This window comes from Lactuca virosa, chromosome 1 (assembly GCF_052849685.1).
Source record: "Lactuca virosa cultivar CGN04683 chromosome 1, Lactuca_virosa_CGN04683_v6, whole genome shotgun sequence".
NCBI lineage: Eukaryota > Viridiplantae > Streptophyta > Magnoliopsida > Asterales > Asteraceae > Lactuca > Lactuca virosa.
Genome location: NC_136426.1, coordinates 121,932,396 through 121,951,668, shown reverse-complemented (window position 1 = coordinate 121,951,668; position 19,273 = coordinate 121,932,396). Strand labels below are relative to the sequence as shown.

Sequence of the window (19,273 nt, the reverse complement as noted above, 5' to 3'; positions counted from 1 at the left end):
AAAACAAAAGCACATAGAGATAGAGAGAGAGAGAGAGGGGTGGGTGGCTGGGTAATTTTTTTTATTTTTAATTAATTAAAATTTTATATAAGGGGTAAAATAGTCATTTTAAGTTGATACCCCCCCCCCCCCTTTTTTTTTTCTTTTTTTTAATTTTCCTAGACGGTAAAAGTGAATATTAAACCAAGATTAGAAAAGCTAGAGAACCAATGAGAACCACGAAATCACCCATGCATGGTTCGAGTCAACAAAGTATTTCCAGTTTCATAAAATTATAAAAAAGGTGATTCGGTCTTCCAATCTCTCACACACGCGTCTATACGAAAAAGTCAACTTTTTGACTCCTCACTTTCGTCATATTTCGCAGCTCTGAATCCCTATAAATCTAATTCAAACAGCAAACAAAGATATAAAGATTTATAATCAACCAACCCATCCCCCTACGTCACTTTTAATTCTCGCAGTAATTTCGTACGAGTAAAGTCGAAAATACAAGAACTCGATGGCCGGAGGAACTGACGGCAGATCTTTAGAGCAAACGCCGACATGGGCGGTTGCCACCGTTTGCTTCGTACTCATTCTCATCTCCATTTTTATCGAACAAATCATCCATATGATCGGACATGTATGTATAAATAACTACTCTTTAACGAAAATTTTTAAAGCTTCAAGTACTGTGAGTTTAATCGTTTTGAGCTTTTAATTTGTAGTGGTTCAAGAAGAAACGAAAGAAAGCTCTATATGAATCCTTGGAAAAGATTAAAGCAGGTATTTATTTATCAGTGATGAAACTAGTGGTTAAGTTTAGTGTTTCGATCATTATGTTTTTTGTGTTAATTTGTGGGTTTTAATCCGTAGAGCTTATGTTGTTGGGATTCATATCGCTGCTGTTAACGGCGGGGACGACACCAATTACAAAGATTTGTATATCGGAGGGAGCTGCCAATTCTTGGCATCCGTGCAGCCGAGAAGAAGAGGAATCCGCCGGCGACAGCGGAGAGAGCCGCCGGAGGCTGCTCACTTGGTCAAAAATGGGCGACAGCACACGGCGAATCTTAGCTGGTAGTGGCGGCGATGACAAGTGTGCAGAGGTATGTCATTTCTCGCATAAAATATCAAAAAAACGTTTTGTCACTTTTTATCCTAATCAAACTTGAAATTATTTATTAATATTTTAGTTTGAATAACTGTATTTGATTTTTAAGAAATAAAATAACATTATATATGTAGAATGTACGGTTTTCAAACAATTTGTACTTTTTTTCAACAAGCTATGAAAACGGTTTTTTCTCATGGTTTCTTAGTTACGAAAGAAATTCCATCTATTTGATTAGTATAACGTCTGATTATTACCTTATAAAAGTTTACTTTTTTGTCTATTTATTTTGATAATTATTTCTAAAGTGTTCAATATTTGGATATATTTTCAGGGAAAAGTTTCTTTTATGTCGTATGATGGGGTTCATCAACTTCATATATTCATCTTCGCTCTTGCCTTATTTCATGTTATTTACTGTATCCTTACCATGGCTTTAGGACAAGCAAAGGTAAATTTGGTTAATTTCACCTAATTACTTTATTCAATAAGTAATTTGTCAAAATTAATCTTCACATATTATGAAGAATTGGTGATATTTTATGCCGTAATTTAATATATGTATAGATGAGAAGATGGAAGCATTGGGAGAAGGAGACAAAAACCGTAGAGTATCAATTTTCTCATGGTATGTGTAGGATAAACTGTATTACAGTTTATATATTGTTAGATTTAAAATAACATATTCCAATTTAGTTCAATCTTTTTTACCATGTGATAATATCTACAAGTTATTCAATAAGAGATGAAAATAATTGTCATGAAGATTTTATAATTAAAACAATTGAAATAGAAATAGCATTATATATCTTTTACGTAATACAATTAAAAACTGATGACTATTTCTCTCCATTTAAGGAAAGTTCACGAACAGAGCTCGTTTTTAAATCCAAATTGTTATTTGCACATGTAGATTGACGTCCACAATTATATTTAATTGTATAAATTATGTTACAAGTCTGTGCATGTGCATGATTTACACTAATTTACACATACATATATAAATACACCCATGCATATATATATATATATATATATATATATATATATATATATATATATATATATATATATATATATATATATATATATATATATATATAGGGTTAGGTTCATGTGAGACGGCCTAATTTTGTGAGACCGTGAGACGCATTTTTTATTTTTTTTAGTTAATTCAAGTTCCGAAAATAATATTTAAAAAAAGAATTTTTGGATTTTTCCATTTATTTTGCATTTTAAAATTATTTTTTAGAATATGTACAGTGTAATATTTATATTAGAATATTTCACGTATTTTTTTAATGGGATTTTTTTTTATTTTTATTTTTATTTTTTTTAGTTAGTTCAAGTTACGAAAATAATATTTAAAAAAAGAATTTTTAGATTTTTCCATTTATTTTGCATTTTAAAATTATTTTTTAGAATATGTCAGTGTAATATTCTATTAGAATATTTCACGTATTTTTCAAAAAAAGCGGGATTTTTTTTATTTTATTTTTTATTATTTTTTAGTTAATTCAAGTTCCGAAAATAATATTTAAAAAAAGAATTTTTGGATTTTTCCATTTATTTTGCATTTTAAAATTATTTTTTAATTTGGTCTTACGGTCTCACAAAATTATAATGATCTCAAATGAACCTGAACCTATATATATATATATATATATATATATATATATATATATATATATATATATATATATATATATATATATATATATATATATATATATATATATATAATGACTTATTTGCATGCTAACAGATCCAGAGAGGTTTAGATTTGCAAGAGACACATCGTTCGGAAGAAGACATCTAAATTTCTGGAGCAAGTCTCCGATTCTACTATGGATTGTAAGTCTTTCGTCTTTGAATATGTAATAGTTTTTGTTAATTTATATCACTTTTTGTCTATAATATTGTCTTAGTTGGCAAATACATTATGCATGACAACAAGATCCATAAATGAAAATAAAAACATGAAATTAAATTGATTAAACTAATTATCAAAGACCTAAACATGTGATACTTATAGAAGACAACATAAGATAACATCGGTCTATAAAGTATGGTATATTTTAAACATATAATTTTGGTTTAATTTGAACTATGAAACGACATGTATTTTTCATGGGCGTATTTATTGGTTATGTTCTAAAATAAGATGTTAATTACAAAAATGCCGTATAGAAGATTAAATGATTTAACAAAGATTTAAGTCATATTTATTAGGGTTGTGATTTATACACAATACTTTTTAATCATACACAAAAGTTTATATTTTAGATGATTGTACTGTATAACTATATAAAACAGAATTTGTTATAAACGGCTAAAAAGTGTTGTGTAAATCACTATCCTATTTATTATGTATCGTTGCTTCGTTTCCAAAAAAAAATGTATCGTTGCTAATTTAATATAATTTTCGTTGTATAAATGAGGAAATAGGAAGTCAATTGCGTTAACGACCCCCTATCTTTAAAAGACTTCTAAAACAACAAGAAATTAAATGTCAATTTCCTTGTAATTAAGTGTCTTTTAAAGTCATTCGGTATTAATTACGTCTACAAGGTACACTTGTCACTTTTGGATTCAATAAATGATTGCTTCACAAACCGTTACTTAAGGGGAAAGAGTTCAATTGATTTTACAAATTTAAAGAACATATTCATATATGATATTTGGTTACAAATTCTAGATTATGCTATGACATAATGACATACTAATAATTTTTGAATAACTACAATTCTTTGTTTCCATTTAATTTAAAAACTATTTGTCAATCTTAATATAAGTTGGGAAATAACATTTGATGATTACTTAATTAGATGTGAATATTTATCTATAGAAGGCTAAATGTTTACCATTTTCATTTTTATTTTATTCATTTATGCTAATTGTTTCATTTTATAATTTCAGGTTTGTTTTTTCAGACAATTTTTTCGATCGGTCCCTAAAGTTGATTATCTCACATTGAGACATGGATTCATCATGGTAAATTTTTTTATTAAGTTTTAATGTAGCATATCATGTAATATTATTAAAAAACCAGTTGTGAGACCCATATACTATATGAGTTAATTTTAAAAACAAAATTAATATAAAAATCAAAATATTTGAGAACTTTGAATATGTAAAAAAAATAAAAAAATAATGAATTATTATTATAAAAATATTTTTTATCTTTTGAATTTAAACAAATAATTTAAATAAATAAAAGAAACTAATGAGCTTTAATTTTAAAAATTTTGAAATTAAAAAGGTAAGTTCATTAATGAAATTGATATCCATTTATTATTACATTTATTGCAAATATTACATTAATATGTGGAATTTAATAAAATAAAATAAATTAATAAACGACACGTGGAAAAAAAAGCAATTCAAAATAACCACCAAATGACATTTGACAAATTAAATGTGAATGTAACAAGTGATAAAAAAATCTTTATTTATTAGAAAGGATAATCATATTTTGAAAAATCAATTGTATTAAATTTAATTAAAAACAAAATTAATTTTAAATTATTATTGTAACTTTCGCCAAGTTAACATGCTTCAATATTGAGTTTAGGCACATCTAGCCCCACAAAGCCAATCAGGATTCGACTTTCAGAAATACATCAATAGATCTCTTGAAGAAGATTTCAAGGTCGTTGTGGGTATAAGGTAAATTTTTTTTTTTATTAATTTTACTATGTAACAATATATTTTTTATATTTAATTACTGAAAGTACAAAATTTAATTATTTATCTTATTTTTCTCAACAGTCCACCGATTTGGTTATTCGCCATTGTCTTCTTGCTCTTTAATACCCATGGTGCGTTTAGCCGTTTATTGCAAAAAAAATTTTTATTTCAAATCAAATTTTGTTTTAATTCTTTTTATTGCAATCTAGAAATAATTGAAATTAATAAGATTCAACTCTTTCTAATAATACTTAATTTTGGTCAAATTATTGACAAAATCTAATATTTTATTTCTTTTCGACAGGGCTGTATTCCTATTTGTGGCTACCATTCATACCATTGGTTGTAAGTATATACAATTCAATAAAGATTAATTAAAGTATTAAACTACCTACTTTGAATTTTTATATTTCCTTTATTTGACTTTTAAAAATAATAATTTACAGATTATTCTACTAGTTGGAACAAAACTACAAGTGATAATTACGAAAATGGGATTAAGTATCCAAGAAAGAGGAGAGGTCGTACAAGGTGTACCTGTGGTTCAACCTGGTGATGACCTCTTCTGGTTCAATCGCCCTCGTCTCATTCTCTATCTCATCAACTTTGTCCTCTTTCAGGTAACCTAGTATAGACATGCATTAATACTCGTACCTCATGCTTCAAAAGTTGTACTTTTTCGTTCCATATACATAACATTTATACTAAATCATTTTATTTTATGAATGTTACAGAATGCTTTCCAGATAGCTTTCTTTGCATGGACTTGGGTAAGATTTATAACTTGTAGCATCAATATTATTTCTCTTCTAAAATTATCTATATATATTGTTCTGATTTTGACATATTGTTATTTGTAAATTTAAACAGTATGAATTTGGGTTAAAATCTTGCTTTCATGAACATACGGAAGACATTGTCATCAGAATCTCAATGGGGTGAGTAACTGAGTATGGATTTTGTTTTCTCTAAATAAAATATAGTGAAAGACAAAAAGACCATCATTATCAATTATTGGCTATTAATTATTGGTGTTTTTGATTCGCTAGGATACTTGTTCAGATCCTATGCAGTTACGTTACTCTTCCTCTATATGCTCTTGTCACACAGGTAATAATAACTTTAAATTTTACAAAATGAAGTAAACAATCTATTAAGACATGTATTAATTTTTTATCTCTATTTTTGTTACAAAATAAAATAGATGGGATCGACTATGAAGCCAACAATATTCAATGAAAGAGTAGCAACCGCGTTAAAAACATGGCACCAATCTGCAAGGAAACAAATTAAAAGAAATAAAAAGTCAGGCCAAGTGACTCCGATGTCAAGTAGGCCTGGAACACCAACCCATGGCATGTCGCCTGTTCATCTCTTACAAAACTACCGAACTGATATTGATAGCTTTCCACCATCTCCTCGAACTACAAACTTTGATAGTGATAATTGGGACACTGATGGTTCACCTTCACCCTCCTATCATCAACGACGGGTTAATGAAATGTCGATAGTGCCACATGAGATGGAATTGGGGAATAGAGAGCAAGGTAATGAGATCCATGATTCAAGTTCGTCACAATTGGCAATAGTTGTTGACACGGGTGCTAATGATCAACAACATGAGGTGACTATAGGAGTTCCTAAAGAATTTTCGTTTGATAAAAGAAATATATGATCTAGAAATGTAAGTAAAAGGAAAGATTTTACCATTAGTTATTAGTTCTTTTGTTCATTCTATTGTAAAGAACATTTATTTCTACTAATCAATATGTATGGTTTCTTCTTGTAAATGGATAGTTTGTAAGTTCATTTGTTTAGAATGTACTTAACTTGCGGATTTTTGTTTTTGGAATATATAGTTGAATTTTATAAAGGGTTGTGTTTGGCGTACATAAATCAATTTAATTTTGGAGCTTATTGCAATAGAGTTTTTGGTCAAACCATTTAAATATTGGGGAGGTGATATTTCTATTTGTGTTTTTTGTCAATTTGAAAGGGGCCTCCAATCGTAAGTGGTCTCCGGTCCAAATTTTTCTTTAATATTACAATACTAAAAAAATAGAAAGAAAAAAAATACATCAATTTAAGCATATTTGCATGCTACTAATCTCCTTCATGTTTTATAAACAATAAAAACCATATTTGTTAAGTTAGGATTTACATACCAATATAAAGATATTTATATGTCTACAACACTAAAGGTTCAAAGCCTAACTCGTCTAAAAAAATTGCATTTGGGTATTAGGGTTAAATAAATAAATACATGATCCTGGTTTCATTTTTGTGGTTACAACATGAATCAAGAGAGAATCACAATCACATACCACCGCTCTTGCATTTTATGATTAACTTTTCAAGGCCAATCAACATTTATAATTGAAGTAGTTCGACGAGTAAACGTGTGTAATCGAAGAAATAATACAAACAAAATATAAACTTGAAAGACTTGACTTAAGCTCCCTAAAGAGTGTTTTGCATAAGCTTGTTGATAAAAAGATAAATATAAAGATCAAAAGTGAAGCTATGTGTCTAGCAGAGTATGAATTTGAAAGATTTGACTTTATCGGATGTATGGTTATATGATATCATATATTGGCTAAATTAAATATCTTTAGAATACAGCTACAATCTCAAACAATGTATAATATTGTTGAGTGTTCTCATTACAATTGCATTAGCGAAAAGAAGTTTTTCAAATCTAAACCTTTTTAAATAGTGTTTGTGATCTATCATGTCTAAACTCTTAAGAGATAGATTGAACGTTTTGGCTTTGATTTCGATTGAAAAAGTTTCTTAAGAATATAGATTATGAAAATATAATGGATTAATTTGCTTCTAAAAATATTAAAAGATCGGTGTTTAGAAAATTATAATATTTTGGTTGTTTATCTTCTTCCGGAAAGTTGCCTGTAACAATTTTAGTTTATTAATAATGAATGAAGACCCGAATGTGGTGCTAAGTATGGAAATTTATGAGATGTATGTTGTCAACTTTTAAGTCTTGAATTTAAAACATTATGAAATTTAGTTAATAATATAATACAAGATTATTTTTTATGGGGTCTCAATATTATTTTCACTCAAGGTCTCCAAAATATCTCGGCTTGAAAAACTACATTTATTTCAACTAGTTAACGTGAATGGTTTCTTCGTTCTGGATGTAAATTGACTTTTTTGTTATTCTAACTTCTTAGGACTTGGGCTTGATTATTGCATATCACAAGTAATTTTGCATGTTTATTTCATGGTATCTTCGCGTGCTCTATACCACCGAGAGATATTAATAAAGAAGAAACGTCTTCCGTTGAGGAACCTCAGAAATATGTATTATGTCCAAAGGACACAAATGCCCCTTATTGACGACTTTTTGTTGATAACGTCAAATTCTAGATGTAAATGGGAAGAAATCGATTATTAGAATATTAGGTGTGGGCAATTAGATGTAACCAATGTTTTAAAAATCGGTTTTTTAGTTGAACCGGTATGGTGACCGGTTTCCGGTTCGACCGCCGGGTGAACCGGTTACTATAATTTTCATTTTTTTTTTCTATTTTCCTACACACACATACATACTACATATATACATAAATCAAGAATTAGACGTCCATAATTTTAAACATTAAAAATACACATAAAACAACTCGTAAATCAATCCAAATACATTAAAAAATCACATAATCATAAGATTTACATCAATCCATGTGTTTTTATTAAATTTAACCGGTTCAACCGGTTAAATTTTAATCAGCTCAACCGGGTTTTTATAAAAATCGGCCGGTTCATTTCGGTTAAAAAATAGACATAAAACCGGTGTTAGTTAAACCGTTCGCTTTCCCGGTTCCCGGTCCAACCGGTTCGACCGGCCGATTCAAACCGGTTTTTAAAACATTGGATGTAACACCAAGTTGATGACATCTCACATACCACATAAGTAATAGTGTTATAACACCAAATAAGGAAATAATCACCATGTTAAAAGCATGTTATAACACCTATTAATTTCCCATGTCATAATTTCTTTTTATTTTTTTTGAGTTTTTTTTTAAATTAAAACAAATATATTTTTATAAAACATAATATATAAAAACTAGAAAATTCATAGGACTAAATTTAGTCCTAACATCCAAATTAAAAAAAAAAAATCATTACAACACAAAAATAATACATAATATGCAACGAATGTTTCTGCAAATATACGTCTCCAAATGTTTCAACAACACCTCTTGACAATTTTTACAAACTCTCACTTGCAGTTCTTTCGGACATTCTCATATAATCGTCTATGGTATCGGGTGACTCCCCCATAACCATCAAACGAATTGCCGCAGAACATTTCTGCAACGTTGTAAACCCTCGCCTACCTCTACCATCATATCTCAATTGAAAAAATTCATACCTAACATGTATATAATGTAAAATTTTGTATTTATTTTGTGATAAATAAGTATTAAAGTTAAACAAAATATACCTGCTTTCCAAGGTGTTGGCGATACGTATGAACACATTCTTCCTCAAACGAAATCTTTTTTTGAACTCATCAGACCCGTACACACAATTTCCTGCAAAGTAATCTCGATATAGACGTTCGACTCCAGCTTCACGATCTCTATTTAACATCGCACGTCTTGTGAGTAGCGGGGCTGAGTCTGGTGTTAACATCCCGTTAGTGTAGTACTGATACATCATATTGAAGAATATATCGTCACCATCATCGTCGGACGAGTCGAAAGGATCCATAATTTTTTTTTGAAGATAATTGAAATTAAAATTGTGTGAAAAAAGTTAAGATAGATTATAACGCCTGTTTCTGATCGTTTCCATCTCAGAGTGGTGATCAAGGATTTGATATTAGCAGGCTTAGGACCCTTGAAGAATTGAGATTTGGACTCAGTTGGAGTTGGATATGTAATTCGGTTGTTCCGGGTATTCGGTTTGTGTCTTGGAGTCAAAGGGTATTTCGGTAATTTGTCAATGCGGGCTTTTATGGAAACTGGAGGTTTTCTCGGGAAATGGTAAGGTAGGTATGGGTTGATTAAAGTGTAGAGCTTCTCGTTACCTTTTCATAGATATAAGGATCGTCGGAATCGGGTTTATAACGAAGAAGTTATGGTTTTTGGAGTGATTAAGGGTTTAAGAGGAAACCCTAGTACGTGGGGCGTACCTAGGGAGTACGCACAACGTACTGATGCGAGGGGTGTTATGCTGGGCGTAATGTTGTGTACGCTTACCATACTGCGAGGGTCAGATCGGGGTTGCGGGACCTCGAACGCTGGGCGTACGAGGAGTACGCGGAGGCGTACGAGGGTTAAAGGAAAACCCTAATTTTCAGATGTGAACCCTATATAATTTCATTAAGTCTTTTTGGTTGGGTCCTTTACAAGCCTCCAAGTCCCCAAAACCCTAGAAATCGTCTCTAAGCCCTCATGGTTGTGATTTTGAGCTCATAGTATCATTTTGGTGTTTTTGGGTCATTTCCAAGAAGATGGAGTTTAGTGCAAGGTTGTGGATCAAGGAAGAGCTTGTGGATCTGGATTAGGTGCTTCATTTCCATCTTTTTTAAGGTAAAAATCTTTGACCTTGTTCATTGTAAGCTTAGATCTTTTTGGTATGAGTTTTTGGTTCATTTTGGTCCCAATAATGAGATCTAGTGGTTTGGTACCACTCCAGGAGCTATGAGTTTCCACTCTTGGTGTTTATGAGGTTCTAGATGCATAAAGTTGCCTCCTTTAGGGTTTGGAATCCCCCATGGATGAGATGGTGTCCATTTGGTGAAAGTTTAATGCTTTAAGTTGATGTTGGCTTCTTTTGAGGCATGCAAAGTCATCAAGTCAATGAATTTATGGGTCTAGACGTTCTTTAAGAAGTAGATATGTGGTTTGGACTCCTGATCTTGAGCATTAAGTGCTTAATGGGATTTGTGGCTTAACATAGGAGTACGTTGGGCGTACAAGTCTGTACGCACAGCGTACAATCCAATTTGCATGTACGCTTAGCGTACAGCTGAGTATGCCCCACATACTCAATTAGGAGGATTTTGGCTTTTGGGCTTCCTGTTTGGGCTTGGGTGTTTGAGTTCTCAATGGGCCATCTGAGTACAAGTGTTTTGGACTAGGAAAATTGGTTGGGCTTTAGGTTAAGGCCCATGTAAGGGGTTTGGGCCCAATTTGGAAAATTAGGCTATATTTGGGCCTTTTAGATTGTGAGTTTGGGCCTTAGTTTTGGACCAAGCTAGGTTAGGGGTAAATTGGTCTTTTTACCTCGAGTGTGGATTTATGGTTAGGGATTGGGGCCCAATTGTTAATTGGGCATGGTTTTGATATTGACAGTTCGGGGATCTGTCAGCCAGCAGCCATGGATCGTCTGTGTGATTCGGCAAGTGTGAGGTGAGTCTTTTCCCGGTGTTCATGAGTCGAAGGCACCAATGCCGACTTACTAAATTATGTATGTAGGATGCTAGTTGTATTTGTGACTCTTGCATGTTTGTATGTGCCTGTGTGGTCGAATAGATGTAATTGTGATGACCAGCTGGGTCTAGTTGTTATTATTGTGCTATGTTGTTTATATGTGATTGAGACTGATGATAGTCTCCAGGGTTGCTGATAACCCACCAAGGCGTGCTGTTAGCCACTGGGACTGCTGATAGTCCCCAGGGTTGTTGATAACCCAGAGTTGTTTATTTGTGTTGTGGGGGTATGTGGTAATTTTGGGAATTCACTGAGATTTATGTTTACGGTTTTCAGTTTATGTTTCAGGTACTTCTGTTTTAAAAAGGAGGAGCCCGGGATCATTGCAGAGCACACACCACCTCGTTCCGCATTTTCCTAACGTACTCTAATATGGTGGGATGATTGACTCATTGTTTTATCTGGATCTTTTAATGATGTTTCTGGAATACTGGTTTTCACTAGTTTTAAAAATGAAAATTTTGGGTCTTATTTTTGGGGTGTTACAAGTTGGTATCAGAGCCTTGGTTTGAGGGATTCAGACATACTCTCGGGTGTATCTGAACTCAAACTAAGGATTTGGTAAAGTATTCAAAAGAAAAGTATTTTCAAGAAAAGAGTTTTCTAAGATAAGAAAAGGGTGTGGTGCATGAAATCAACCGAGCTCAAGTAAGTTTTCCCAGAATACCCATACATGTTATCTGTTATGAATTGATTTATGAATCTGTGAATCGCATGCTGGGTCAGGGCTAAGGATTTGCTCAGTTTCTGCATGATAGAATGGTAGGTGAGATGCCTTGTTTTTCTATTGTATAAGCTTGTAGACTTGCATGCTAGTTCTAGTTAGCCAGTGATAGGTTGGCCTGATATGTGAGGCATGGTAGTCTAGGAAGCATGGGATGCTGGATTGGGTTGATTTGGATGTGTAAGCAATCAGTAGCGGGAGTGGGAGCTCCTTGTATGAATTATAGTATGTGGGATGGAAGTGCTACTGCTCGAATGCTGCTTGCTTTGTGCTTTGTGGAACTCATAGGTGATGGGAGTTAACTACTAAGTGAATATGACAAGTCACATGTGACAAGGGTTGAATAATCTCAGAGTGATGGATTTGGCCCTATTGCGCAGCTCTTGTCTGAGCCCAACCGTTGTAGGGATGATTCTGTTACTCGAAGGATTATCTAAGCTTTTTTGCATGTGATTATATTCATGAGGTGGGTGACTGGCATTATGAGGAGTTCTTCAGCAGCTGATGGCAGGGCGAGGTCAGGAACCTAGGAAAGCCTAGGGGTTGCTTCAGTGGGTTTTGTTGCGTGGGTTAGCAAGTGTTGGCATATGGGTTGAGGAGGTGACTTAGAGGATTCGAGAGGACTCTTGAGGAAAGTATGGATATGTGTGGAAGGTAGTATTGGGCCCGTACTATTGAAAGCACATAGGATCCATACTTGAATCGGGGAGAGTCTTGGAGAATCTAGGAAGCGTGTGGTATAAGGATGCTAGGGTATATTCGGATATGTCGTGTGTCGTCTCGGTATGGTGTTGAGCACTCTGGTGTTGAGCACTCAGGAATAGGGTCCAGGTTCTGGTTCCGGTTGAGTGGCAGGTACTGAGCCGATCGATGCGCGGACGTGAGAGTTTATCTCATCGGAGATTACCCGCGGTATTTTGGGAGTGGACCTCGGTGGTCTTGGGTTCAGCCAAGGAAGGGATTTTGGAGTTCTTCGATTGTCATATCGGGGCCTTTCGGGCCGGGATTGTGGTAGGGCAGTTGGGGGCTCATCGGGAGCCCAAGGCTTGGAAGATCTTGTTGTTAGTTCTTGTCACATGTGTAACATCCCGACTCCCAGGTATAATATTTAATTAAATTATAATCATTTTGTTAGGGAAACTCGACGAGTTAGAGGCCCCAACTCGCCGAGTAGAAGTGGAGATACCCGCATGATTTTTAGAGTCTACTTGACGAGTTGGAGGACCCCAACTCGACGAGTAGGTGCAGAGTGTGGAAACCCTAATTTTCAGGGTTTGTACCCTATTTAAAGGACCTTAAGCCTTCATTTCCGCCTCCCTTATCACTTTAACACCCTGAGAGAAACCCTAAACGAGCTGGTATCATCTGTGAGAGAGAGAGAGAGAGAGGCTAAAAGTGTGTGATTTGGTGCATTCTTGGAAGGAGATAGAAGAGAAAAAGGCTTGGAACGAGAAGAAGGCCTTGGATCCAATGTTCCTTCAGTACTAGCTGCTAATTGGAGCTAAAAAGCTATCACCTTGATCATTGTTTGGTTAGATCTCTTCTTTAGGAAGTTTTTGGCCATTTCCATCTTCCTTTTGAGCCTTTGAGCCATTTGAACATGACATGAAGTTGAAACTTCAGATCTGGATAGTATGAGGTCCCTTGACCATAAAGATTCAAGCTTTATCAAGCTATTGGCCAAGTTTCAAACATTAAACCTTCTATAGAGCTTTGTTTTGGCATTTTGAGCCCTAGGTGCCATGCATGGATGTAAAGCTTGCAGCTTTATGTGGTATTTCAGCCTTGGGAGGCTAGATCTAGAGTTTGGGACTTCAGATCTACTTAGAATCGTCTGAATGAGAATTGGACTAGAGGGACTCGACGAGTGCATGAGCCAACTCGACGAGTCGGTTAGGGTTTTCCCCAAAAAGTCTGGGCATGTGCAAACTCGACGATTTGATGAAACAACTCGGCTAGTTGATTTGGAGTTTTCCCGGTTTTCTGAGAACATGAGAAACTCGACGAGTCGCATAGGTGCACTCGACGAGTTGGGTCAACATGGACTGTTGACTCGAGTGTTGACTTCCGTTGACTTTTAGGGTTTGGTCAAGTGATGGATATGGAGACCATGGAGGGGTAGACTGGTCTTTTCACCCTTTCCAAGAGTTAGTAAAGGGATTAGCTTAATATCTTTAGTGTGGTTATTACAAAGTGTTAATTAGAGATGATTACGATATGTAGGCGGAGTCGAGACCGATCGTTGAGTACGAGACATACGTGCTTTGGCTATGAGGTGGGTCTTCTCACTATACTTACTTGAGTGGTGATCTTGTATGACCAGTGGGTCTTATATGCTTATACTGATTTATTTGATATTTTGCATTTGTCTTTGTGATATGTGCTTTATATTATTGTTGTGCCTTGATGAGTTAGGACCAGAGGGTCCGAACAGAGTTGTGAGACCGGAGGGTCTTCACTGAGACACATTGACCGGAGGGTCCTTATCGAGATATAGCCATGAGAGGCTAATTATTTGCGTGTGGTATTTTGGGGAACTCACTAAGCTTCGTGCTTACAGTGTTGTGTGATATGTGTTTCAGGTACTTCTCAGGATCGCGGAAAGGCACCGACTTGATTGTATAAACCAGGTGGAGTTTATGTTTTTGAGGATTCTAGGATATTATCAAACATTTTGTGATCTTGTGTTTTGGATAATTTATACATTAGGTTTTTGAGGAATGTGATATTGGGTTTTATGTGGTTTTAAAAATGAAATTTTTTTTTGAAAATTTAGAGTGTTACAAGTTGGTATCAGAGTGTGACAACCGTCACTTTCTCGTCAAGTCAAAGTCAAAGAAAGTGAACAAGTCAAACTGGCCAACTCAATTAACCCTTGCATATTAGGGTTTACATTATGTCCACTATTGTACAACACACCATCTTAATGCAAAGTATCACTTAGAATTTTCACGTGTTCAGAAAATCTAAACCCTAATCGGGGTAAGTGATGGAACTACTCGATAAAACATTATTACATACCCTTCAGGGGCGTATAACACTCATAACAAGGCAAAACGGGGTTTACAAACCTTGCATTTCGAAGCTAAACACTCGCAAAGGTCACAAACAAAGTCTCTCTATATCTCTCTCGCTCTATCTCCCTCTCTCTCAAATCTCTCTCAAATCTCTCTCTCTCTCTCTCTTCAAAATCTCTTTCAACTTTTTATAACTACTCGGGGCATCCCGACCGTTAGCTTAGCCAAAAGCCCACTAAAAAAGAGGAGTTATTTGAAAAACAGCCACATAGAACCGAAACCCCCTTAGGACCGAAGCTACATAGAACCGAAACCCCAAGGACTGAAAGAACCGATGGACCGGAACCACTTTCGGTCCAGAACCACTTTCGGTCTGGAACCACTTTCTGTCCGGATTCACTTCCGAGACCCCATTCGGTCCAGGCTGCTGCGGATCAAGACTATCATCTGTTCAGGTTACTTCCGGCCTGAACTACCCTCGAGTTCAACTACTTGCGGATCATAACCATTCAAAATTCCCTTCTCTTTCAATCTGTAATCTCACGAAACAAGGCCCAAAGAGGGACCCTCCTGGTCCGGAACCTCCCAAGTCCGAAATATGATCCTTCAAAAATGAACCGGACAACCCTGGACGCTCCGGAGTACCCTTCCACTTCGGAACTTTCTCATCCGGAAACAATCCTCCTCGAAAGGATCCGCACAGACGAACTCCGTAACCCCGAAAGATCAAGGCCATACCGAAAGTTGTTAACACCGTGCCTTCACTCCGGAACCCAGAATGGACTCCGGACGGACGTTCTGACTCCAGACTGATAATTCCTAACTCCGGACACCCAATTTACTTTCCCAACCTTGTAGAATAAAACACATCCTTAGTGTGTCTAGGACTCACCATTTAATTAAATTCTGAGGAAAACCTTAGTCTAGACAATATCTTTTGTACAATATATTCTCTAGGGGTTGGTTGACTTTTCCAAAAAGTTATGACACAACCCATTCCCCATACCTACTCTATGACAACTTGATGACACTTTTGCCCTAAGTACTTAGTCAAATCAAATCTTTTCTCTAACACTCCACCAGATTTCCTACCCTAAATCTATTCATTGTACCTTTTCACCCCTCCTCAACAAGTTACCTAATCAAATCCACCTATAAGACCCAATTGTTTCCTTTCGGGACAACTTTACTTTTCTTATCTACTCCTCACTCTGGAACACGAGAATTCCCCAGGAAGCATCAGCCCATATTCCCCTCTTGGTAAGTTCTTTATCTTCACTCGTGTACATCCCATATTCTTTTACTTCCATCACGAGAATCTCATTCAAATACCGCCATATTTTCTATTAGGATCTTCAAGTCCTCAAGCTTTCTCCAAGTGTTCTTGACTTGTAAACCTCATTCCTCCAACATCCATCTCAGGGAACCACTCAAGGTAAGTTTATACCCCTATATTTTCATGTTTTCTTCAAGTTTTAGGAGGGGAATACAAGTTAAATCACCTTAACACAACTCAAACTCATACTTCAGCTTTTCACAGAAAAGTTGAGTCCTATTCACGGACTGTTTTGACCGTCTTAAACTTAATATCTTTCAAAACTGTTTAATATTCAAGTATTTCAGGTTTATACCTTTCTAATGACTACTTGCACATCTCTATACGATGTTTCTACAATTTATGGTGATTTTTACAAAACTGCCTATCATTTCAGAAATGAATCCGGGCCAGTCTGTAAATATGAACATTTTCACACAAGTTAGAGACTTCTAAAAATCATAATAAAAATTATTAATAAACTAGACACATTTTCTAAACTCTCAGAGTTTACGGATTCAGGTTTTGACTTCGTACGATTTTTCTGTGAATTTTGTAAAACAGTGTAGAAAAGTTAAAAACAAGTTACATAGCTTACAATATTAACAACATTTTGTAACATGTTGAGCAAAGTGTATAACCATAAGTTTCTAAATGTTGAATGTATTTCTTGTTATTTTAACACCATAAACAGAATTAGACATTCATGATAAAGGTTTTCATAAACTTCAAATAAGTACAATAAACTATAATAAGTATAGTTTATGGGTTTTTACAATACAAACATACTACGTAGAAAGGGGATTCAATTCTACCACAGAAAAGGGTTTTACTCTCAATGCAAATGGTTTTTCATATTACCACGTGATAGACTATAATAGGTATAGTTTATGGATTTCACATTACAAACATACTACACAAAAGGGGATTACAATTCCACCACAGAAAAGGTTTAACACGCATACTACACGTAAAATCGTTATCGTAATTTGTGAGACTAGTCTTCATTGTACTCTTAGAGTACGGGTTAAAAATCCTGTAAGTTATAACCATAGTCTCTAGTAGAGAGAGCGTGATAGTTGTATATAGATCTATATTGGGATTGACAACCCACACCCAAGCCGCTTGCAACAGCTCGGCCGGCAGGTCAGGGGTGACAAATGTCATTTCGATTCCGACGCCTGAACAACGTCGCAGCAGGCCTCTCTGTTATAGTATTGTTATAGCGACTCACATAGGGAGATAACGACACATATAGTTTATGGGAATTTCTACTTTAAAAAGGAGTTTTATCTATTTAAAACTGTATACATCGTTATATGTACGAAACACACACATACTCTTGGTCTTGGGATTTAAGACTACATGACTTTTTATAAGGAAAATATTGGATTTTTCTTGGGTACACATTACATTTTCAAACAAGTTACAAGTACAAAACACACACATACATTCAGTCTTGGGATTTAAGACTACATCACTTTTTATAAGGAAAACATTGGATTTTCTTGAAGTATACATTACATTTACAAACAAAGGTTTTCAAACTCTACATCCAAAAGCTTATGAACTCACCAACTTAATTGTTGACACTTTTTCGAAACTACTTGTATTCTCAGGAAATCAGTGAAACTAGAAGTTAATAGCTTTTGAGGATGGGACGTTAAGACGTCAAACATTTCATTTTGTCATCATTGTCTAATTGATTTGAAACATGTAAACTCATACTAAGGTGTAACTTTTTCAATTATATTTATGATGGTTATATTTTCTTTGGTCACTACTATACTGGTTGTTATGATACTATACATGAAGTTCGCCACCCCCGGACGTTTCCGCCATCCTTTGTTTGGGGGTGTGGCAGATTGGTATCAGAACATTGTGTATAGTGAACTAAGTATATCGAACCACATAACATATACAAACTATAAATGAATTGGGACTAATGTCTCTGATTAAACATTTTCAAATAACTACACTTTTAGAAATGAAATAGTTTATTGTTAAAAAGTATGAGTACATGCATATCTGCGAGTATAGTGTCATATCTAGGTCGATACAAAAATAAAATGAGGAGTTGGACACTACGCGTAGACCTTGGGATATGTAATCAGACTTGGGATGAATATAGCCTGATCAACTATATTTATCCAAAGAGTGACTAATGTATACCAGGAAATGGTCGTAGTGAGCAACAAGCCTAGAAACTCCCCATACAAGAAAATCGCTAAGAACCAAACATAACATTTAAAATACTATAGGAGTATTTTGTGATACAATAACTTATGTGAAAACTAAACAGATCCTTGCTAGTAGGTCTACAATCACTAAGTGGATACGCTAAAGTTATATATAACTTAGATATCATAGACTTAGAATCTGTGATCATTGCTTTACTTCTTATTCCTTGTTTGGTTGTGGTTTTAAAAGTATGATCACTTATTCGAAGGTCTATCATATCTTTTGTTATATGTTACTTGTATGCACCGTGTCATTATAGAAGTAACTAAGGAGGATCAAACCCCTATAAGTATTTCTAGGAATATGATTATTATATGCCTCTTACCCTATCCCTATTCTCGCACGGACATCATAGCAAGATTCTACTTACCAGGAGACCCCTACTTTCCAAACCCGGGGAGATAGTGGATGATTAGGAAAAGAGTCAGAAGTGGAGCCAGAGGTCATCGACTCTCCGTACATAGCTGGGGTTCTCGCAAACCGTTTCGACTACATCGGACCTGTGCCCCATTGGCAACATTGATCGAGGGGTGGAGTAGCCATCAGCAACATCGATCGCCATTTGGAGACCAAAGAGGTTGCAATGACCTCAACCATGGGGGACCGGTTGGCAGAGCCCTCCCGATGATGACCCAACAGATCACAAATATTGAGTTAGGGAGCTGCGCGCTGCTACAAACGCTACCATCTCACAAACTCAAGACTTGGAAAGAGACTTCTATTTCA

General features: G+C 34.8%; 1 protein-coding gene across 1 annotated transcript; it reads left to right on the top strand.

Annotated features, from left to right (window-relative positions):
* The first annotated feature begins 401 nt into the window (after window positions 1–401).
* On the top strand, window positions 402–6,640 carry LOC145157470 (MLO-like protein 6). Its single transcript, XM_079076506.1, has 15 exons — window positions 402–625; window positions 711–768; window positions 859–1,091; window positions 1,431–1,547; window positions 1,664–1,724; window positions 2,862–2,950; window positions 4,016–4,090; window positions 4,671–4,765; window positions 4,868–4,917; window positions 5,091–5,131; window positions 5,233–5,406; window positions 5,521–5,556; window positions 5,657–5,724; window positions 5,836–5,896; window positions 5,991–6,640. The coding sequence occupies exons 1-15, from the start codon at window positions 503–505 to the stop codon at window positions 6,459–6,461; spliced, it is 1,752 nt and encodes a 583-aa protein (XP_078932632.1). The 5' UTR covers window positions 402–502; the 3' UTR covers window positions 6,462–6,640.
* Window positions 6,641–19,273: the final 12,633 nt, after the last annotated feature.